The 23,842-nt window shown below is 40.7% G+C and overlaps 2 protein-coding genes and 1 pseudogene across 11 annotated transcripts in view; 2 read left to right on the top strand and 1 right to left on the bottom strand.

The window, feature by feature from the left end:
* Positions 1 to 23,842, top strand: part of IPP (intracisternal A particle-promoted polypeptide) — a 55,333-nt gene that overhangs the window by 15,748 nt on the left and 15,743 nt on the right. For 4 of the 7 annotated variants that reach the window (XM_037500707.2, XM_037500700.2, XM_037500702.2 and 1 more), the window contains 3 exons: positions 946 to 1,068; positions 4,173 to 4,393; positions 7,252 to 8,207. In XM_037500707.2, the coding sequence (XP_037356604.1) occupies positions 946 to 1,068; positions 4,173 to 4,393; positions 7,252 to 7,476 (569 nt within the window). In that variant the 3' untranslated portion in view covers positions 7,477 to 8,207. Of the gene's footprint in view, positions 1 to 945; positions 1,069 to 4,172; positions 4,394 to 7,251; positions 8,208 to 9,559; positions 9,744 to 16,571; positions 16,696 to 20,795; positions 20,878 to 23,842 lie in introns of those variants that run through there. The other 3 variants (XM_037500705.2, XM_037500704.2, XM_037500706.2) reach the window with 3 other exon arrangements.
* On the top strand, positions 10,103 to 12,595 carry LOC119236730 (PEST proteolytic signal-containing nuclear protein-like; annotated as a pseudogene).
* Positions 15,139 to 21,899, bottom strand: TMEM69 (transmembrane protein 69). Of its 4 annotated transcripts, none has more exons than XM_037500709.2 (5): positions 21,851 to 21,899; positions 20,949 to 21,077; positions 20,538 to 20,633; positions 17,599 to 17,728; positions 15,139 to 16,455 (listed from the first exon to the last, which is right to left on the bottom strand). In XM_037500709.2, exons 4-5 carry the CDS (start codon positions 17,638 to 17,640, stop codon positions 15,748 to 15,750), a joined length of 750 nt encoding a protein of 249 aa, XP_037356606.1. In that variant the 5' UTR covers positions 17,641 to 17,728; positions 20,538 to 20,633; positions 20,949 to 21,077; positions 21,851 to 21,899; the 3' UTR covers positions 15,139 to 15,747. The 4 variants fall into 4 exon arrangements, with proteins under 4 accessions (XP_037356606.1, XP_037356607.1, XP_037356610.1 ...); XM_037500710.2 differs by lacking the exon at positions 21,851 to 21,899 and adding an exon at positions 21,239 to 21,841; XM_037500713.2 differs by lacking the exons at positions 20,949 to 21,077; positions 21,851 to 21,899 and adding an exon at positions 21,078 to 21,841.

The raw sequence follows: 23,842 nt of genomic DNA, 5'->3' as shown, positions 1-23,842 counted from the left end.
GGGAGCAGCAGGCGATTCAGAAGAGGTCTGCTGCGCCATGTGGGTTGCTCCCTGGCTGGCAGGGGATCGAACTCATGCTGTGGAGGTTTCGGATTATTTCATAGTGCTGTGCTTAATCACTTGCGCCATCAGGGAGACCCTCAGTTTTGTTGTGGTTTTTTTTTAAGATTTATTTATTTATGCATACAAGAAGTGGGGTAAAGGCCAGAGGTGTGGGGCCTAAGAAGATTCACCAGCGACAGAGTGGGGTGCAGAATAGGCAGATGTACTGAAATATACTGCTGAGGGGAGTAGTGGGCAAGACAGGAGGTCTGCTGGGCCATGTGGGTCAGCTCCCTGGCCAGGGATTGAACTGTTAGTGCAGTGGCTCCCCATAGCTTCCTAGTGCTGAGACTTAACACTTTGCACCACCAGGGAGGCCCCAATTATTCTCTTCAATTTAAGGATAGTTATTATTATTTACATCCTCAGATTCTGATTATTTTAGAATTGTTTCTTCTCTCCCCTAAGAAATGTGTATCTTTTAGCTTTATAAATTCTTATTCTCAAAATTATATTACTTGGGGAATATTTTCAAGCATGAAATTCTTAGTTCTTATGGAGATGGAGATAAAATATAAATGAGAGAGGCAGTGAATCACTTTAGTTGACTAGTTAGGGCTTATAGAATAATCATTTTGAATATGCAGATGTTTCAAAGTAGTTTTACAAATTACAGTATTTTCTATGCAATGGTAAGTTTTTGTTTGCTAGTAAAAACTAGACAGAGTAAAAGACTTGAGTTTTACACTCAATTTATAACTTTTTGTGTGATCCTTGGCAAATAACCTTTCTGGTCCATGTAATAATCATGTAGAATATGTGGTCATAGTAGATGTTTTCTAAGGAGCTTTTCATAAATAAAATTTCTTTATTCCAGAAATAACATTTTTCTCTTTGTTATAGGTGGATGGGTTGGAGCTGAGATTGGGAACACCATTGAACGATTTGATCCTGATGAAAATAAATGGGAAGTAGTTGGCAACATGGCTATGTCACGCTACTATTTTGGATGCTGTGAAATGCAAGGTAATTGCTTTATAAAATATTTTTCCTGAAAAAATATTTTTGAAAAACTTGAGTTTGAGGCTTTATTTTCACAGAAACATATTTTATGTCTGTTAGTATTGAATGATTGACACTAACAGAATGGAAATTCAGCTTTTAACTTCTTCTTTTAGCCTTTTGTCTCTTTATTTCTACAGTGCCAAAATATTCCATTTTTCATAATTAAACAAAACTAACATTCGTAATACACAAAAATATACCTGGCTAGCAAAATAAGCATTTGAAATGTCATCTGTTATCATCATTTTCTCTCCCATGAAGGCCTTAGTATTTCTAAGTAGTATTTCTTAAGTAGTTTTTCTAAGTAGGAAATATCAAAAACAATCTTCTTAGACTTACAGGCTTCTTCAGTGTTTTTTTTAAACAGGGTATATTGTAATTTAGTTCACACAGAACATAATGCTATGTCAGATTTGATAAATGTAATACTGCATATTAAGATGGTATACAGACATTAATATCCTATTCTCTGAGAGGTAGTTAGTCAGCACTGTCAAATAGAACTTGATTCTTTGTCCTCTGTTGAAGGACAGTTTTATATGTACCTGAAGAAGAGGAAGCAAATTGCCCATTATTATTATATGACAACTCAACCTGCTCTGTTAGCAGCTCAAGTTCTTTCTGCTTTACGAGTATTTTTTCAGATTTCCACTACCATTTAAATGTTCAAATTACATGATATAGACTATATTCTATTGTTTAACATTATAGTGTTCTCTAGTTGTTTTATATTTATTATTTTTATCTTCCCATCTAAAATCATTGAGCTAGGGCCTCCCCGGTGGTGCAGCAGTTGAGTGCTGGGCTGCGAAGCTGCCCGCAGCCTCTGCAGCGCTGGTTCGATCCCCAGCTGCTCCCCAGCCACCAGAGGTGGGTCCCACGTGGTGCGCAGACCTCTCTTGCCGCCCGCTGCTCCCCTCAGCAGTGTACTTCGGTCCTTCTGCCTGCTCTGCTCCCCGCTCTGGCTCTGGTGAATTCTCTTACCCTCCCACGCTTCTGACTGTACCCAGTGCTTGTATAAATAAAATAAATAATTAAATAATTAAAAAAAAAAGTCAACAACAGGGATTATTTTTAAAAAAAATAAAAAAATAAAATCATTGAGCTAGAGAGTCATCTTGAAGTTGTTTTTTTTTTTTTTTTTTTTTTTTAAAGATTTATTTATTGGGCCTCCCTGGTGGCGCAGCGGTTGAGCGCTGGGTTGTGAAGCTGCCCGCGGCCTCTGCGGGCGCCGGTTCTATCCCCGGCTGCTCCCCGGCCACCGGAGGAGGGTCACGCATGGCGCGCAGACCTCTCCTGCCGCCCGCTGCTCCCCTCAGCGGTGTGCTTCGGTCCTTCTGCCTGCTCTGCTCCCCGATCTGGCTCTCATGAGTTCTCTCACCCTCCCACGCTTCTGACTGTACCCAGTGCATGAGCAAACAAATAAATTAAAAAAAAAAAAAAATTATTTATTTATTTGTGCATAGAAGAACTGGGGTTTAGGCCAGAGATGCAGGATGGAGTGAGAGGATTTACAAGAGACAGAGTGGGGAGCAAAACAGGCAGATCTACTAAAATACACTGCTAAGGTGAGCAGTGGGCAAGAGAGGAGAGGTCTGATGCACTATATGTGGGTTAGCTCCCTGGCCAGGATCAAACACAGGCTGCAGTGGTGATAGCATAGTAGTGCTGAGACTTAACCTGACTTAACTTGCTGAGACCCACAAGTTTAGTTTTTTCAACCCTAGTATTTATAGTTTAAGAAGTAGTAAGTTGTCTTTTCTCTTAGTACATTATCGGCAAAGCTGGAGCTAGAACCCAAGTTTATCACCATGTAATCACATTTCTTAAAATGCCATTATTTATAACTTAAAACTCCTCAGGGCCTCCCTGGTGGTGCAGGGTTTAAGTCTCAGCACCTCTGTGGTCTGTGCTCAATCCTGTCCAGGGAGCTAACCCACATGGCGCAGCAGACCTCTGCTGTTTCTTCTTCTGTTCCCCTTAGCAGTTCCCCTTTCAGTAAAATCCTCCTGTTCTGCTCTCTATTCTGTCTCTGGTGAATCCTCTTATGCCCTGCACCTCTGGCCTGTATCCCAGTTCTTCTATACAAAAATAAATCTTTTAAAAAAACAACCAAAAAAAAAACAACTTGCAACTCCTCACTTTAGACATGGGAAACAACACTAGATTCAAAAATAATTGTAAATTATCATAATCATTAGGTTCAAGTCAAATCTCAAAAGAAATTCTATAAGTTATATTTCTTTTTATAGAGGCATGTTTTATTTATTTGTTTGTTTGTTTGTTTATATATGCACTGGGTACAGTCAGAAGCGTGGGAGGGTGAGAGAATTCACCAGAGCCAGAGCGGGGAGCAGAGCAGGCAGAAGGACCAAAGCACACTGCTGAGGGGAGCAGCGGGCGGCAGGAGGGGTCTGCACGCCATGTGGGACCCTCCTCCGGTGGCCGGTGGCCGGGGAGCAGCTGGGGATCAAACCGGCGCCACAGAGGCCGCGGGCAGCTTCGCAACCCAGCACTCAACTGCTGCGCCACCGGGGAGGCCCAAGTTATATTCTGTTTTACACTATTGGTTGATCCCGTTATATAGCCATATAATTATTCAGTAAATTCAGCTCTCTGTTTTATTGCTCCATCTGAGCAATAGGTAGGATGTCACCAAACAGGATCTTGTCATTCTGCTTTAAGTACTTGACTTTTTTTAGGGGAAAAAAAAAATCCCTTTCCTTTTCCTTGTTTATCATACTTTATGTATGATAGTATCGAATCTGGAACCTGAGATGATCAGGCAGACAAAAAGATGGGACATCCATATCTGACTAGTTGTTATAGCATTACTAAGTTATTTGAAAATTCAAAGCCACTTTAAATTCGTACCCCTAATTCTTTGTAACATGCTTAAATGTGATCTGTCATTAACTAGACAGAAGTCAATTTTCTCTTTTAAAGAATATTTAAACCTTATTAAATATAGCATCATATAGCAAACTTAAATCACAGCTATTACTTTTTATAAGCATTTAAATTCTATTTTTTATAGCATCTGAGCAAAAATCTTCCATTTCTAGGTTTAATTTATGTAGTTGGAGGCATCAGTAACGAAGGAATAGAGCTTTGTTCTTTCGAAGTTTATGATCCACTTTCCAAGCGTTGGTCTCCACTTCCTCCAATGGGAACTAGGAGAGCATATCTTGGGGTGGCTGCACTCAATGACTGCATCTATTCTATTGGAGGGTGGAATGAAACACAAGATGCTCTTCATACTGTAGAAAAATATTCCTTTGAAGAGGTAGGTTGCATGATTTCAGATGTTTGATACCCTATTCTTTCAGTGTCTGTAAGACCTATAGTAATGTGCTTTCATTCATGATAGCAATCATTTATAGGTTTCTTTCCCTCTTTTAAAAAAATAGGACCAGCTTTTAGTCATTGGTTTTTTTTTTCCTACTGATTGTCCACATCCTATTTAATCAATTTCTGTTACTTTTTTTTCCTTTTCATTTGTTTATGGATTCACTTTGCTCTCTATAGATTCTTAAAGTGGAAGCTTAGATAATTGAGTTAAACTGTCCTTTTTCTATAATGTAAACCTTTAAAGCTATAAATTATTTTCAGATCTTGCTTTAACTGCATTCCACTTCATCCCACACATTTTGATATTTTGTGCTCTATCATTTATCTAGAAATAGCTTCTAATTTTCCCTTTGACTAATGTGTTGTAAGAAGTATGTTATTTAAATTCCAAATATTTAGGAATTTCCCCAAATATTTTTGTGTAATTGATTTCTAATTCAATTCCAATTTGGCTAACATATTTTGTGTGATTTCTTTCTTGATAAATGTTTTATGTGCATCTGAAAAGCATTTATATTCTATTCTTGAGTGTAGTGCTTGATAAATGTTGGTTAGGTCAAATTGTGTAGCTGAATTTGGGTAGTTCAAGTCTTCTCTAGACTTTTCAACTTATCCAGTTGTGTAGTCAATTGCTAAGAAAGAAAGGCTGTTGAAATCTTTAATTATGGGTTTTTCTGTCTCTTCCTTCATTTCTGTCAGATTTTGCTCCAAATATTTTGAATCTCTGTTACTAAATATGTACACATAGAGATTATGTCTTCTCGGTGAATTGATCATTTTTTAATCATGAAATGTTTTTCTTTATTTCTGATAATATTCTTTGTTCTAAAGTATACTGATGTTAATGTAACCAAGCTATTTTGGGGTTAGTATTTATATGGTATATCTTTTTTTCCCCTTATGCTTTCAATTTTAAAAAAATTTATTTATTCATGCATACAAGAACTGGGGTACAGGCCAGATGTGCAGGAGGGTGAGAGGATTCACCAGAGACAGAGTGGGGAACAGAACAGGCAGACTAACTGAAATACACAGTAGAGGGGAGCAGTGGGCGAGACAAGAGAGATCTGCTGTGCCATATGGGTCAGCTCCCTGGCTGGGAATCACTCAGTGGTGACAGCCTAAGACTTAAGCCCTCAGTCCCCTAGGAGGCCCCACCCAAGATAATTTTTTTAAAGATAAAATCTTTTGTAATTGGGCCTCCCTTGGTGGCGCAGCGGTTGAGCGCTGGGCTGTGAGGCTGCCCTCAGCCTCTGCAGCGCCAGTTCGATCCCCGGCCACGGGCGAGGGTCCCACCAAAAAAAAAAAAAACTTTTGTAATTATACATATATCGACTCCTTTTTCTCTTCATTTTTTATCAAGCTAAGTTCCTATCTCTTACCATCTTCTCTTAGCCTGAATTACTTTCTTTAATCTTCTTTTTATTGCTGGTCTGCTGGCATTGATTCTCTTAGCTTTCATTTTCTGAACTCTTTTTCTCCCCAACCTAACATTTTGAAAGATGTTTTGCTGAATATAGAATTTTAGGTGGTTATATTTCCTCCATTACCATAAAAGTGTTTAATTATTTTGCCGTATTCTTTCTGATGGGAAGTCCTTGTTCCTGTTGTATTAATGTGCCTTTTTTTCTTTGGTGGCTTTTAAGATTTCCTCTTTATCATGGGTTATAGTAATTTGATTATGGTGTGTCTTGTTAGTTTTGTGTTTAACCTGCTTGGAATTGATTGCGCTTCTTGAATCAGTGGAATTGATAATCACTTCCATCAATTGGAATGTTTTCAGCCATATTTTTTCAAATATTCTCCTGTTCTTTTTCTTTGACTCCAATAATAGGCATGTAAAACCTCTTGATACTACTGTCCCACAGTCATAAGGCTTTGTTAGTTCCGCCCCCATCTTTTTTCTCTTTGTGTTTTATGTTTTTTTCCAACTTTATTGAGGTATAATGACAAATAAAAATTATGTGTAAGATGTGCAGGGTGATGTTTTGATATATGTATACATTAAAAATGATTATCATGGGCCTCCCTGGTGGCGCAAGGGGTTAAGCACCATACTATGAAGCAATCCGCAGCTTCTGCAGCACGAGTTCGATCCCCGGCTGGCCAGGGAGCAACCCACATGGTGAGGCAGACCTCTCCTGTCTCGCCCGCCTGCTGCTCCTCTCACGAGTGTATTTCAGTTAGTCTGCCTGTTCTGTTCCCCACTCTGTCTCTGATGAATCCTCTCACTCCCCAAATCTCTGGCTTGTACCCCAGTTCTTGTATGCATAAATATATAAATATTTAAAAAATTAAAAAATGATTATTATGATCAAGGTAATTAACATTTTTATTATTTCACATAGTTCCCTTTTTGTGTATGTGATGAGAGCATTTAAGATCTAGTATCTTAACGAATTACAAGTATAGAATACAGTGATATTTCAAGCTCATCTTATACTCTTTTGTGCTATAACTCCAGTTTTCTAGTAGTGAAGGACAGTATTTAGAAATTTATATGTAGTTACCCAGAATACTCATTCCTTCTGAGGTATTGCAGCTTCTAGGCATGCTCAGTAAACAGAAGTGGGAAATATATGTATGTGTGTACATACATGTAGTCAAACAATTCATTTATAAGTATTTGTATATCAGCGTATATATGTTTTGAAACTGTGAGCCCGTTAAAAATGTCCTGTATACCTATATGACTAGATTATGAGTTTAAAATTTAAACATGTATCTGATTTCTCACTAGTTTTCTCTATTTTCATTTTAAGACAATACTAACTTTCTTTTTCTTTTAACCAGGAAAAATGGGTTGAAGTTGCCTCAATGAAAGTGCCTAGAGCAGGCATGTGTGTTGTGGCAGTCAATGGGCTTCTATATGTTTCTGGAGGTCGATCTTCCAGCCATGATTTCTTGGCCCCAGGTACCTTGGACTCAGTTGAGGTTTATAACCCTCATTCAGATACATGGACAGAAATCAGTAACATGATCACAAGCCGTTGTGAAGGAGGTGTTGCTGTACTATGAAATGTGAAGTATAAGAGAACACAAACATTTTGCAAATACAGGATCAGACCTTTTGTAAATCAAAAATGTATTTGTTATTAGGACTCTGATTGTGTTGAATTTTCCATGTATTTGGTAGCTAAATGACTAAAAAATGATTTTTCTAAGAATTTGAGTCAGAAGTATATGGAATATATCCTAAATTAATAAAGAGCTCATACAAATTTGCCAAGTTTGCCAATAGAAATGCTGTTTATTCTCTATAGTTGTCCAATTATGGGTATCAGCCTTTTTGTAAAAATGATTTGGTGAAAGCTTCTTGGCAAATAGCCCTTTTAGCAGTTTTCCCAGTGCAGTTCAAGCTGTCGCATTGCCTTTATGTGATGTAGGAATATCAGTGAGATAGTCAAAGATGCCTGTACATTCATAGTTCAATACAGAGCACAATTTTCCATAGTCATAGTTTAAATGACATTAAAAAAATTAACGAAAAAGCCTCCTCCTTTTATTTGATACCAGGAATTTTCATTAGCCTCAAACTTTTTATTGCAGCAGATATACTGAGTGTGGAATATGGGAGATATCTAGCTATTTATGTAGATAAGCTTTTACCTTTAATAACAGCATAAACAATCTATTTACTCATGTTTTTTGACTTGATGCTAAGAATGCAAGTGATGAATTGATAGCAAGTTCCCAGTGACAGCCCATCATTGCAATAGGATGATATAAAGGGTACTAGAACCCAGCTTTTGGTATATACCTAGTAAATTTTTTTTCTATTTTCTTTTTTTTTTTAAAAGAGTTATTTATTTATGCATACAAGCATTGGGGTACAGGCCAGAGGTGTGGGGGGGAGGGTGAGAGGATTCACCAGAGACAGAGTGGGGAACAGAACAGGAGGACTGACTGAAATACAAGGCTGAGGGGAGTAGCAGGCAAGTCAGGAGAGGTCTGCTGCGCCATTTGGGTAGCTCCCTGGCCTGTGATGGAACTTGTTCTGCAGGGGCTGCGGATAGCTTCATAGGTTGCGTCTTAACCCCATGCGCTACCAGGGAGGCCCTCTTTCCTATTTTCTAGTCATCAAAAATATGTTTGCCTTTGGCAAGAGGGAATCTTATTAGATTTATCAGTTTTGTGAAGCTTCTTATCCTTGGACAAGTCTAAGTCAAGACTTTACTACAAAGCTACTGTTTGGGTTGGAGAGGTGGAATTGTATATTCCTGTGAAACATTTTATAGACAATGCCTCAAAAGTGTAAGCTGAAAGACCACTGATCCAAAACTGATTCTCAAAACTTCTCATTTCTGCAGAGAAGTATTCTAAAGGCTTGTTCTCTGTTCAGTTCTGAGAGGAAGATTCTTTGTGTACATTGACCTATCACTTTTATGTTATTTTACTAGGCACTTGGAGCCATATAAAGTCTTGCATACATTTAGATTTACCTAGCTGATTCTAGGGTTTCACTTGTATATCCCTGGTTTCCTCATTTCTTTACTAAAGTCCTTCCGTATTTTGTTATAGGCATCAGCAGCTTATTTAGAAAATCTTCTGTAAGCATTAAAGACTCAGGTAGCACTCACATTCAAAATATTTGGATTGGCAAAGAAAGATACTTTTTTTCATAACAACCACATGCTTGTACTAAAAGCTTATGTAGTGCCAAGAGGATGATCTGTGCCCCTTTCTTTAGGGTATTCTTAAAGTCAGAAGGGTCATAGATAACTGGATGGAATCTTATGTCAAGAAATCAAGTATTGGGCCTTCCCCGGTGGCGCAGCAGTTGAGCGCCGGGTTGCAAAGCTGTCCGCAGCCTCTGCTGCGCCAGTTCGATCCCCGGCTGCTCCCCGGCCACTGGAGGAGGGTCCCACATGGCACGCAGACCTCTCCTGCTGCCCGCTGCTCCCTCAGCAGTGTACTTCGGTCCTTCTGCCTGCTCTGCTCCCTGGTGAATTCTCTCACCCTTCCGTGCTCTGACTGTACCCAGTGCTTGTATAAATAAATAAAAATAAAAATAAATCTTTAAAAAAAAAATTAAGTATTAGGCTGTTTAAGCTGTATTAGACTGTTTAAGCTCTAATCCATGTGCCTTTAATATTTTTAGTCGGAGAGATCTGCATTCTGGTCCAAGAGAAATTTACAAAATGTTCCTGTCATTTAATTCTCATTATTTTCTGATGCCAACCTAAAATTGCACTGTGAAGGGAGACATTTTGTACTGCTGTTGTAGAAATATGTCAAGACAGTCAGTATTTGGACTTAATAGATCCAGATGATCCCAGAAATAGGTAACTATAAATATGATTATTACTGAGATAATGACATTGCTTTAGAAGGAATATACTAATAAAGTAGGCCTCCCTGGTGGCGCAACTGGTTGAGCGCTGCACTGTGAAGCTATCCACACAGCCTTTGCAATACGGGTTTGGCCAGCCAGGGAGATTCCCACATGGCACGGCAGACCTCTCCTGTCTCTCCCACTGCTCCCCTCAGCAGTGTATCTCAGTAGATATGCCTGTTCTACTCCCCGCTCTGACTCTGGTGAATTCTCTCATCCTCCCATCCTCTGGCCTGTAACCCAGTTCTTGTATAAATAAATAAATAAAATCTTTTTTTTAAAAAGGAATATACTAATAAAGTATCTTGATTTTTGCTTCTGCTTGTGATACTTATTAAGTAGCAGCTTTCCTAGATTACCAAACTGTAGTAGAATTGCCCCATTTTTTAAAAAAAGATTTATTCATCTGTTTATACAAGAACTGGGTTACAGGCCAGATTCGCGGGAGGGTGAGAGAATTCACCAGAAACAGCAGGAAACAGAACAGGCAGACTGACAAAATACACTGCTGAGGGGAACAGCGGGCGAGATAGGAGAGGTCTGCCACGCCATGAGGGACCCTTGTCAGCCGGCTGGAATCGAACTGGCGCTGCAGAGGCTGCGAATGGCCTAACAGTGCTGCGCTCAACAGCCTGTGCCACCAGGGGAGACCCCCATTTTTTTTTTTTAATGTTTGAACTCCACGGACTTAAACATTTAGTCTTATATATAATGTTTTCTGAGCAACTGTTAATATGACCTACCTCCAAAATATTTGACAATTCAGTGCTTCTAAATATCCTGTCCAATGTACTTAAAAATCCATTATCTTAAAGAATCATATACTTTAATTCACCTGCAAAATGCGTTTACCTGTATTTGTGTAGTGAAATAGGGGAAGAGCCTTAAAGTGTTACTTGCTCCTATTCTAAAGATACTGAATTTGAGATCAGAGAAGTTTTGAGTTTCTGTAGTACTCATGCAACTTAGGAGAAGTAATTTCCCCCCACCAAAACACTGAAGTAAAATCTGAGAACGATCTGAAGAGTATAAGCTTTCTTTCCTTCCAGATCAGGCTGTATAGTAAATTTTTCTTTATGTAACAAGGATCCTGTGATAGTTTCAGCCTTGACTCTAATTGGTAAGCTTCTCAATGATCAGAACTGGTCTAGCTCTATGATACTGTATTAGTTTGCTAGGATTACTGTACCACAGAAATTTAAACAACACAATTTATTGTCTCATGGTTTTGGTGTCTGCAAGTCTAAAATGAAGGTGTTAGTAGAGCTGGTTCTAAGAATTATGATGAAGGGATCTATTCCAGGTTTTTCTTCTTGGCATGTAGATTACCATCTTCATATTCACTTGGCATTCTCCCTATATGCATATTTGTCTCTTAATGTTTCATTAGAAGAACACAGAAGGTATTACCTAACAGTCCACCAGTATGACCTTGTAACTCAAGTAAATAAGTGGTCTTTGATAAATCTATTCACACCAAGAATGAGTGGATATCATTATGCATGTACTTATGAAATTTAACAAATACTTGAATACTTCTACAAAGTTAATATACTAGGTGATACTATTTCCTGATTTATATTTCCTATATCATTTTCCCTTTCTTCTGAGACTAAGAATCTTAAGAGACTAGGTTTTCAAGTTAGAACCTAGATGTTGCTTTTACTATTTCAAAAAGGGTTGTTAGGAGGCCATGGCGGGGAAAATGGCGGACGGGAAGGCGGGAGAGGAGAAGGCTGAGAAGCACTGAATTGTCAAATATTTTGGAACTGAAGCCGCCGGAGGACCTGAAGAAGAAGCAGAAAAACCTGTGAAAACTAAGACTGTTTCTTCCAGTAATGGAGGGGAAAGTTCCAGTCGCAGTGCTGAGAAGCGATCAGCTGAAGAAGAAGCTGCAGACCTCCCAACAAAGCCTTCAAAGATCTCCAAGTTTGGATTTGCCATAGGTAATCAGATGACAAAGAAAGCCTCAGCCATATCCATCAAACTTGGATAAAGTAAGCCTAAAGAAACGATTCCGGGCCTCCCCGGTGGCGCAGCGGTTGAGCGCTGGGTTGCGAAGCTCCCCACGGCCTCTGCAGCGCCAGTTCGATCCCCGGCTGCTCCCCGGCCACAGGAGGAGGGTCCCACATGGCGCGCAGACCTCTCCTGCCGCCCGCTGCTCCCCTCAGCAGTGTACTTCGGTCCTTCTGCCTGCTCTGCTCCCTGCTCTGGCTCTGGTGAATTCTCTCACCCTCCCGCGCTTCTGACTGTACCCAGTGCTTGTATAAACAAACAAATAAATAAATACATGGAAAAAAAAGATTTATAAAAAAAAAAAAAAAAAAAAAAAAAAAAAAAAAGAAACGATTCCAACTCTTGCTCCAAAAACCCTTTCAGTAGCAGCAGCTTTTAATGAAGATGAAGATAGTGAACCTGAGGAAATACCTCCAGAAGCAAAGATGAGGATGAAGAATATTGGAAGGGATTCGCCAACTTCAGCTGGACCAAACTCCTTCAATAAAGGAAAGCATGGCTTTTCTGATAACCAGAAGCTATGGGAGCGAAATATAAAGTCTGATCTTGGAAATGTCCATGACCAAGACACTTAAATGATGTGTTTTGAAATTGGGGTGTGGGGTGGGTGTAAAGTTAGAAGGAACAGTTTCCTTTTTAAAAGAATGGTTATAAGACTTATCTTTGGAGCCACCTTTTTTTTTTTTTTAAAGATTGAGTGGTACACTAATAAATGAGAATTTGAAATTAGAGGTAATTTATGTTTTATATGCAGATTTCAAGACATTTACTAATTTTGTAGTTTCTTGTGATAGTTTCCAAAGGTTACAGATAATCAGATATGGTACCTTTTTAAGAATTGCATATTTATTTATTTATTTATTTAATTTTTCTTTTTCTTTTTTTTTTATAGAGGCATGTTTTATTTATTTGTTTGTTTGTTTGTTTTGTTTATACATGCACTGGGTACAGTCAGAAGCGCGGGAGGGTGAGAGAATTCACCAGAGCCAGAGTGGGGAGCAGAGCAGGCAGAAAGACCGAAGTACACTGCTGAGGAGAGCAGTGGGCGGCAGGAGAGGTCTGCGCGCCATGTGGGGCCCTCCTCCGGTGGCAGGGGAGCAACCGGGGATCGAACTGGAGCTGCAGAGGCTGCGGGCAGCTTTGCAACCCAGTGCTCAACCGCTGCGCCACTGGGGAGGCCCTGAATTGCATATTTTTTTTTTAGACACAACTATTAGCACATTGAGAAGGAAGCAACAAGTTATTGCCTATTTAAACTGCAAGCAATTACTCTCTTTAACTCCCTTATTAGCTAAACTGGCTCCCTGGAACAGCCTTATAGAGAGAGAGTATTGCATTGGGAGGAAAATGTTACTGGACTATTGACTGACAGTAAATTAGATAAAATTAAATACAACTTTTTTTTTCTTAATGGGCATTTGTTTTGTTTCAAGTCATCATAAACTAGGTATTGCATTGCTATCTGTGGATAAAGATGCTTAACTCTTAAAATTTTTTTTATTTTTTGTTAACTGTTGAGTATTTGAAAGAGCCCATTTCACCTCAATGGGTCTTGTCTACCTTCTTTAGTCTTCAAAGAACAACCAATTGCTACCAAAGTAATTTAGTATTTTGAATACGTTTCTCTTGATTTTTGTTACTAGCTAGTTCCTGTAAGCATTTCCACCAGAATTTGAGGCAAATCATATGGAAGCTGTTTCTTTTAAAATACAAACCACCACCAAAAATTTAAATGTACATAATACTTAAATATTTGGCTGTTTTTATTTTTTAAAAGGTATAAACACCAAAAAAAAAAAAAAAGTCAACATTGTATGAAGATGGAAATCAAGAAGATGCACTTTCTGTAACTTTGTCAAAGCATTTAGATCACTAATTTATGAAACATACTTTGAGTTAAACTTACTACAGGATTTCTTACTTAGTCCAATAATATGTCTGTTTTAGGTGAATACATATTGACCAATGACCTCTCAAAAGCACATTTTAGGTAAAATGGAAAGAAAGAAAATGCATCTTCAAACATCTTATGGAACTTTTGACCACATATACTTTATTAGATCTATGTTGTAAGGTGGTTTTTTTGTATTGTGTATGAATTATTTTTTTTAATGTGAAAGCTATACACATTTTTAAAAGTATAGTCACAGGTAAAGGAAACAAAATGATTTCCTTGAAAACTACAATATTAAATTTGCAGGCAATTCAGACTGTTTTATGGTGGTAACTACTGCTGAGCTCTTTTAATAACTCCAGAAAAGCAGCCTGTATATATTCCTAACACTTTGTTCACTCGCATTTAAGTTTAGAGTAAGCCCCAAGTAAAACAATGGAAATGTATATAGAACTATTAGTTCTTTCTTACATGGTTTAAATATCAGGATACATGAATTTAACTTGCTTTGATGTAGGCAAACTTCCATTTTTGTCCATTTTAATGTTTATGTTAAGGTAACATCCCTCTCCTACATACTATTTTCTTGACTCAAATGAGATATTAACCTAAGGTCAAGATGGGAGAGAAAAACGACTGAGATGAATGTCTTTACTAAAATACCAATAAATTTGTCAAGTTCAAAAAAAAAAAAAAAAAGGGTTGTTAGTTAACATGTTGAACTAGACAGCCCTGTAACTTAGAACAAGATAGCTCCAGATAACTTTTCCTCTATAAATTTAATTATATGATAGCTTTATTACTTAAATATTTTTAAAATTCTTTTTTAAAAAGGATTTATTTACTTATGCATACAAGAACTGGGGCATAGGCCAGAGGTGCAGGTGTGAGAGGATTCACCAGAGTGGGGAGCAGAAGAGGCAGATCTACTGAAATCCACTGCTGAGGGGAGCAGCAGGTGAGACAGGAGAGGTCTGCTGTGCTATGTGGGTAGCTCCCCGGTTGGGGATGCAACTTGTGCTACAGAGGCTGCAGATAGCTTCACAGTGCCGTGCTTAACTCCTTGCTCCATCAGGGAGGCCCTTTTAAATATTTCCTGACCACCTGGTATTACACTTTAAGATGATGAGCTGTTATGCCTAGGCCAAACATCCTTATAAAAATTGGAAAACGTGTCCAGTTTTTCTTTGAACATGACTTTCCCATATGACACTACTGACTTTAGAGATCCTTTCAGCTCATGTAACTAGGCTATACGGGTAAAATGAGCGTAGAAGTGCATTTCCGAGGAGCAACTAAATGAAAACTCCACACTGGAACTACCTGTTATTTTCAAATACTCATGGCATTCACTTGGCATTCTCCCTATATGCATATTTGTCTCTTAATGTTTCATTAGAATAACTTCCTCACTGATTTTTTCCCCCACAATGATAAGGCTTTAGCAAAAGGGATTTTTAAATTTTCTTTATTTTTAAATTTCTCAAGACAAGTTAAAACACTGAGATGTTTAAAGATAATTGTAACATAAATATGACATGAGAAAGGAGCCAGGGATTTTCAAGTTATTGCTCAATTAATTCCTATGAAATAAAGCTTTCTAGAAATGAAAAGTCTGTGAAGAGTAAAATTACTGAGGGTAGGAAAAAAAGAGCCAAATGGGAGAAACAGAAAAACATAACCAAAAGGTGATGTGAAAACACAACCTTATAAAGCTTGTAGTCGACATACTACTATCATTTTACAGATTAGTTTTTTATATTTATTTGATTTTTTAAGATTTATTTATGCATACAAGAACCTAGATATAGGCCAGAGGCGTGGGGGGTAGTGGGTGAGAGGATTCACCAGAGACAGAGTGGGGAGCAGAACAGGCAGACTGACCAAAGTACACTGGTAAGGGGAGCAGTGGGTGGGTCAGGAGAGGTCTGCTGCGCCCATGTGGGTTGCTCCCTGGCTGGCCGGGAATCAAACTTGTGCTGCAATGGCTGCGCATATCTTCATAGGTTGTGTCTTAACCCTTAAATATAGGAAGTCCCTATATTTATTTGATTTGATGAGGTCTTTGGGGTCCTTTCTCTGGATAAATATCTTTAACTATTAAAGTGACTATAAATGAAAAAAAGGCCACTAAAGTGACTACTATCCTCAAGGCTTTGAACCAGTTGGGATAATGTGGTAAGATAAAAAGTTCAATATGTAATGCTATCCCCAAACCTATTATTACTGTCATAATAGCTTCACTGAGTCTTTCAGCAATAAGGAAGGCAAACCATGAAAACAAAAGAGGAGCTACACTATTAGCTAAATTAAGGAAGTCTAGTTTGGCTGGACTACCTTCTGGCAGAGCAAAACCCCATCTGATTCCTCCCAAGAAAGATAGGAAACTGGCTCCATAAGCCATCTGAGTAAAAGCTAAAACGGGGATATAGGTCTTTGTCATTACCATGACTAGTGGAGGAGCAACAAAAGGGAATAGTCCTGCAAGAGTTATATATAATGCTGGCTTTGGGCTGTCAGGAAGGTAAGTGATGGTTTTTGGTGGCCTGGCTGGAAGGACTGCTTGCTTCTTCTTAAAGCTGCATGGGGAAGTATGATAGTACTGTGTCCTGCTCATACACACTGGAAATGATGAGAAAAGCCAAGATGTTGGAAACAAAGGGGGAAAGTTCTGCTGAGGACATGTCTTAAGAGAAAGTGTATTTCTTCTTTTGCTGAGTGCTAGTCCAACTGTAAAAGGGGACTTCAGCATCTGTAGAGAAAGTAGAACCAGAAGACAAAAACATTAGAAAACATATACATCACCAAATTTCTTAGTTAATTCTAATCTGAAACAATATGAAAACAAACATCTCCTTTCTGTTACAGAAAGGATCAACTGCAGGGTGATGTTTTTGTTGGCTATACATACTATTAAACAGCTATACAACATGCAAAAGAAACTACTGAATTAAATCAGTGATGTGTTTCAGCCTACCACTAATCTTATCCCATGAGAGAAGTATATGGAAGTGAAACAGGTAAAGATTAGGTGTTGAGTATTTGGTTTTCCAAACTGCCTCTTCTATTTATAAATTGCAAAATAAGCAGCACTAATTATTGTGGCATGCTAACTTACGTAGAGAAAAGCAATCTACCTGTCAATTTAGCTTTATAAATACTGCATACTTTACTACATGCCTTCTACTTGTCTCTATGAAATTCTAGCTTTTTACTTTTGTATCTGGAAAAATTCTATAACATCTTTCAAAATTCAGCTTCAGGCTTCCCTTGACCTCTGTAATCTGATTCAACGCTCCAACAGTTAAGTATGCTATGTACACTTCCATCACAATTCTGCATATAGTGAATTAAAATCATGTTTACTTGTCTCAGTAAACTTAAGAACCAGGACCATAATTTTCTCTTTGCCTTTAAGAAAAATCCCCCAGTGTCTTTTGTGGTATATGGCCAAAGTCATAACCTTTCCTGTTGATTCTGTGCTTTAGTAAGCAGATGCCAGAGTTCAACTAATAAACATATCAATAAGCAAAAAAAGTTAGGTAATAGAGAAAAACAAGTTTGTTACTGTGATTCCTTAGAATTTTAAGAATGATTCTATCTTGCGGCCTTTTGTCTAGAATGTTCTTGCTTGAGCAAACCTGTATGGACTTTACTTCTGACAAGGCAGTTCTATTGTTGACATTCCCTATTTCACATCCTTGCTTTATAGTTCTTCATTGCACTTACAACTTGACATATTAAATATTTTACATATTTGTATTTTATCCCCTCCTTCCCCTCTCACCCTGAATACATGAAGATAAGGATTTTTATTTTCTTTTTCACTGCTATTGTCCTAGCCAAGCAGTGCCTGGCAAACAGTATATTTAAATATTTGCTGAAATAAACCAACCTTTGAAGATGCTCGAGAAAACTTCTGGAAGAAATGAAGCATATTGTGCCTTATTGAAAGTCTTGATCCCAGGCAGTTCTGAGTAATGTATTTTTACAGTAAGTGGAGGGTCTGAATCAGAAACATGTTGCTGTGTACAAGACAAAATGTCACTGAATTTTCTTCATCTTTGTACATAATTTTCAAAAGTAGTAATCCCTAAGAATTTCTTCTATATAACTTCCTTTGAAAACAATTGTTAATTTTTTAAAAAATAAGTAACAGGTTAAACAAATAGATGCTATTCCCTGAACATTTCTTCTAGCTTTTGCTATCTGATGTAACAGAAAGAATAGTGCAGACAGAAGAATGTATTTTACAAACACCCCTATCATTTTCTAGTTGTGTGACCTTGAGAAATCTTGAAGTGCCTGTTTTCTCATCTCTAAAACAGAAGGTTACAGGGCTTCACTGGTGGTGCAAGGGCTGAGCACCGCACTATGAAGCAGTCCATAGCCTCTGCAGCATGAGTTCGATCCCCGGCCAGCCAGGGAGCAACACACATGGCAAAGACCTCTCCTTTCTCACCCGCGGCTCCCCTCAGCAGTATATTTTGGTGCGTCTGCCTGTTCTGCTCCCCGCTTTGTCTCTGGTGAATCCTCTCACACACACCTCCCCCCAGCCCGGCATCTCTGGCCTATACCCCAGCTCTTGTATGCATAAATAAATAAAAATTAAAAAAAATAAATAAATAAAACTGAAGGTTACAGCTTCTCTGTTCATTTCCCCCCCCATATTTTTTTTTTTTTTGAGCAAAAATAATGACAGGAGCAATCAATACAATTTAGCTGTGAACCAGGCACCATAAATTAACTATGTTTCAGATTCATTAACTAATTTAATATTCAACATAACTTTGGATTCAAAGAATCTGGGTTGGAATTCAGGCCTACCACTTCCCCCTTTCTTTATAGGGCCATTGTAAAAATTAAATGAGTTAATACATGTAAAGTTCTGGGAACTATCCTTAACACAAAGCAAGCATTCAAAAATATTAACTGTTATTCCCACTTTATACAAAAGGAAATGTTTAAGAGTCCGGTCAAATAGAAGTTGCCAATACATGGATGAGTGAGAATATTAATCCAGATTTGTCTTAGATGAGTCCCATTCCTAGTCTACAAAATTCTAAGTCCACAAATGCTGCTTAATTAAAAATTATTGAACTTTTTTTTTTTTAAATATTTACTTATTTATGTATATAAGAACTGGGGTACAGGCCAGAGGTGTGAGAGGTAAGAGCGTACACCAGAGACAGAGTGGGGAGCAGAACAGGCAGACTGACTGAAATACACTGCTGAGGAGAGCAGCAGGCGAAACAGGAGAGATCTGCTGTGCCATGTGGGTAGCTCCCTGGCTGGCCCAGGATCAAACTCAGTGTTGCAGAGGCTGCAGATAGCTTCACAGTGCTGTGCTTTAATCCCTTGCGCCACCAGGGAGGCCCTGAACTTACTTCTTGATCACAGATTAAGAAATCCTATATACCAGTCACTGTCTTAATTATTTTTTTTAAGATTTATTTTATTTATTTATGCATACAAGAGCTGGGGTGTAGGCCAGAGGTGTGGGGTGTAGGCCAGAGGTGGGGTGTGTGTGAGAGGATTCATCAAAGACAGAGTGGGGAGCGGAACAGGTGGACTGATTGAAATACACTGTTGAGGGGAGCAGCAGGCGAAACAGGAAAGGACTGCTGCACCATGTCAGTTAGCTCTCTGGCTAGGGATGGAACTCCTGCTACAGTGGCTAGTGCTGCAGTGGCTGCCTAGCGCTTTATAATGCTAAGAGTTAACCCCTTGCGCCACCTGGGAGGCCTCCTCACTGTCTTAATTCTATACATAAAGAAGCAAGAAGTTACCCTGGGTCCCCAGTAGAACTTAGATAACACCCCGGCCTCCCTGGTGGCACACGGGGGTAAGAACAGCACTATAAAGCTATCCACAGGCTCTGCAACACGAGTTCGATCCTCTGGCGGGCAGGAAGCTACCCACATGGCACAGCAGACCTCTCCTGTCTCAGCCGCTGCTCCCCTCAGCAGTGTATTTCAGTCAATCTGCCTGTTCTGTTGCCCGCTCTGTCTTTGGTGAATCCTCTCACCCCCCACACCTCTGGCCTGTACCACAGTTCTTGCATGCATAAATAAATAAATATTTTAAAAAAAACTTAGATACACCCACATCCACCTAATGACTTTAAGATACAAATATAAGCAGGGCGCACACACTCGCCTTTGATCAAAACCAGTGCGTTAAAGGTGTTCCAGATCACCCCGCTTAAAAAATATCGTCAGTGCCTCCACCTTTGCAACTTCTATGCACTGTGACATGTGCTTTTCTAAGTATGTTAAAATGAAAAGCGCAGGGCCTCCCTGGTGGCGCAAGGGGTTAAGATTCAACCTATGAAGCCATCCGCAGTCACTGAACCACCAGTTGGATCCCCGGCCAGTGCTAACCAACATGGTTCCGGTCCCGCCCCGTTTCCCTCAGCAGTGTATTTCAGTCAATCCTCCTGTTCTGCTTCTCACTCTATCTCTGGTGAATCCTCTCACAGACACCATCCTCCTCCTCCCTCGCTCCTCTAGGCATAAAAAAACAAATCTTTTTTTAAAAAAAAACAACAACGAAAAACTATAAAGCTTGGGTGCGGCAGCTAGGCAGGGAATTAAGGGCAAAGACCAAGGGTTGGTTAATCCACTTGATTTAGGTGAGCTCAATATTCCCACAGTCCCAAAGGAAATAAGATACAAACTGCAATCCTCAGAACGGTTATGAGATAAGGGAATGTGGAGTTTGAACGCAAAGATCCCCGGAAAACTGGCCGACAGTACCTGCAGCTTCTATTTACTCCCAATCATTGGTGATCCTTTTTCCAACCCGCACTGTAGCGGCGATCATAGTGCTTACCTGCCAGCGTCGCACCACGAGGCAGCAGCGCTTCAGGAACACGCAGGTACCAAGGCAAAGGCACTTCCGGCAAGTGCGAGTAGAAGCTCCCGCTTCCTGAGAACCAGAAAAAAAAGAGTCCGGGTGGGGACTTGACCAGAGCTAACTGGTTCCCACATCTGGCTTTCAGTCGGGCAAATCTTCTAATATCTTAATTCTAGTGGAAGCCGCTGTTAAAATCTGTAGGGTTTCTTAACGCTCCGTGCCTTTCTATCCTAGAGTTCCTGGCCAGCAGAATCTACCTCGCAGAGTTCGGGAAAGTGAAGGGCCAACTCACTACTGAAACAATCTCTGAGTAAAGGTAGGAGAGATTTGGAATATAGGTCAACTTGAATTGGCTAAATGCAATCGCTTGCCATCTCTGGAACTCACTCTTAGTTTGCAAAACAATAGGGTTTCTTGAACCGACGGGGCCCATCTCACTCCGCACTGGGTTCCTGAACTACCAATATTTCATAGCTATTTCTGCTTCCATTCTTTCTTGGGACCCGGAAACTTCACCTGGAAATAAAAGGCACGAAGGGTAGGATTTCCACTTCTTTGAAAGGTATGCTACTAAGAATCTTGGACTTGGGGGGGGGGGGTGACCCTGCGCTTTGAATTTTATTTGTCGGTTATGTGACCTTGGGAAAGTCCCTTCCCTGATCCAGGCCTCCACTCACGGCCTATCAAAGGAAACACCATTAGGTAATAGGAGCGTCCTTTTGAAGGCAAGTTGCGAGAGTTTATGGAGTCCGCCCCAGCCAGTTTCTCCGTTCCTCGGGATTCTACATAGTTTCGGCTGCCGGACAGTGTGTGGTTTAGCTTTCCATACGTTGGGCTCTCCGCGGATTTCTGGTAATGGCAACTGCGCTTAGCCGCTGTGGCTTTCACTTTTATTTCCTTTTCTGTCCCGGCGGCGCCGCCCCTTCCCGTCCAGCAACACCCAATGAGGCTTTGGGTCGGAGTAACAGCTTCGCTAGGCTTAGGAACCGGTTCGGGGCAGAAATCCGGCGCCAGGCCGGGGGCGTGACGCCAGCTGTGGGGCTGAACTACCGTTCCCAGCGGGTAGCGCGGGCCCAGCGCGCAGGCCTCGGAGCCTGGGCCTCTGGGGGCTGGAGTATTGACTCGCGCACGTGAGGGAAGGCAGGAGCGGAAGGTGGGAACGGGTCGGAACACAAGCTCTTACGGAACCGGTTCGCTAGTGTGGGGACGCGTGCTGGCAGAGGTGGGCTGTGGGAAGGTGAAGAAGGAAGGGGCGGGGAAAAACGGGTACACACAACACATCCACCCACTCATTCACACGCCCCCAGGCCTTTCTTGTGGTGCCGGGGACTACTAAGGGGATCACCAAACACGGCCGGTCTCCGATTCTGAGGCAGGCCCCGCAGGGCCGCGTATTCAGCCCTGCAGAGGGGCGGGAGCGACCACGCGCCGCCTGGAACCGCGGTGATGGGCGCTGGGGGCGGGGCAGGGAATAACCGCTCTTCCCCGCGCCGAACGTTGGCGGCTCGGGGCTCCGGGTCACCCAAACCCGGGCTTCTGCGCGCGCGCGCGCTTCTCTGGGCGGCGCGAGCGGGTGGGCGTGTGTGAGGCGGGGTGGGTGAGGGGGCGGGCCGAGCGTGTGGTCGCTCCTCCCCCTCCGCCCGCTCTGCCGCTCCTGGGCGGTGAGGGCCTTGTGGGCCGGGCAGCCATTTTGGGAAGAGCTTTGTTATGGTTGTGGGCTCTCTACCTCTGCGGGATCAGGAAGCGGGGAACGCGCCCTCGGACCCCCCGTCTGATCTGTAGCTGTAACCCCGCGGCTGCCCGGTGAGTGGGGAGTGAGAGTTTCGGACGGGGAGCAGCAGAGGCTCTTAATTCGTCCGGGGGGGGCCCGGGCTCCGCCCGGTGTCTGACCGCACGTCAGTTGAAACAAGTTGAAGGAGGCTCTCGCACAGGTGGTTGGGTGTCGGTCGGTTGGGGGATAGGGAGTGGAGCCCAAGGGCCTCGGGCCTCGGACGCGACACCTCCCCCGCGCCTAGAGCTTTGCACACGAGCGTCGCCGCCACTCTGCCTGAGCGCTCCTACTTCAACTTTGGTCTCCGGGTCGGAACGCTCACCTGAGGCTCTCTGGCTCCTCTCCAGGAGTTCCGGCTCGTTGGTGGCTGGATTTTCGGGCTTCTTTTTCTTTCCTGCTTAAATTAGAGCTAAAGGCTTTTGCTTTCCAGTGAAGGAAAATCTAAAAAGGGAAAAACAGTGTAAGTCAAACGTGGGGTATCTGGGGGAAAAGAGGAGCTTTAACCCCCCAACGTTTAGGGTCTCCTTGGTTGCAAGGTGTTTTCATTTATTTAGATTAAGTATACCCAGCACCTACCGACCCCTCCCGTCCTCGAAAAAAAGCTCATCGATCTTGAAGTGTTTTAACGAGTATTTTTCTAATTTAAGTCGACTTCTCCTGCTGTGAAATTCTAAAGAAAGGCTGAATCTAAAATGGCTGTAACTTGGGGAAGTGCCCGGCGCTTCGGTAACTTAAATACGTTAACGTAGCTTGGATTTTTGTTGTTTGTCCTGAAACTGAATCTTTTGATCTTTTGGTTTTCTTGCAACTGCAGTCTTATCTTGAAGACTCCTTGCTAGGTGAAAACAAAGGTGGACGACTAAAGTTTGCTTACTCCAAAAGTTTACTGTGAAGGATGGGTGCGGTTGTTTTTTTTTTTTTTTTTCTTTTTGTTACTTGCTTGAAAATTTTTTTTTTGAAATTGTGCTGTGGTGTTAGCTTTAGCAGTCAGCTCTTTTTAGTTTGTCGTATTTATTGAGATACTTGCTTTTAACTTCGATAGTCATTGCTTAAGAGGGAAAAAAAAGAGTTAATGGTGGTTCATGTTTTAGTTTACTGCTAGAATTCTAGTTCCTGTTTAAATCACATCTAAAAGTGATTGGTAGTCTTCCATAGACTTAGAGTTGTAATTTGGTGGGTTGCTGACTTTTCTAAGATCTTTTATTTTACGTCTAAGACTTGAAAGGCAAGAAGAATGCTATTAAGTTTAGGGCATTTATTAAAAGAATCCAAGTAGATAAATGAAAAACTTTAGTTGTGGAGTGCCTAATTGTTGTGCCCATTCAAACAAAAGCTGTCTTTTAGTTTTACTTTTTTTAACCATTAGATCAAAAGTTTCACTGAAAAGAAAAAAGGTGTAGAATGGGAACAAAAAACAGTTACTTCAGTGTTTCGAAGGTGCTTGATTTTCAGGTTACAGTCTGTCTAAAAGATAAAATAAGAAAATGCTCATTGTGAATGAGAATTTTGG

The sequence above is a fragment of the Talpa occidentalis genome, unplaced genomic scaffold, assembly GCF_014898055.3.
Source record: "Talpa occidentalis isolate TD23 unplaced genomic scaffold, MPIMG_talOcc4v2.1 talOcc4.9, whole genome shotgun sequence".
Classification (NCBI taxonomy): Eukaryota; Metazoa; Chordata; class Mammalia; order Eulipotyphla; family Talpidae; genus Talpa; species Talpa occidentalis.
This window is presented reverse-complemented; position numbering and strand designations above follow the sequence as displayed.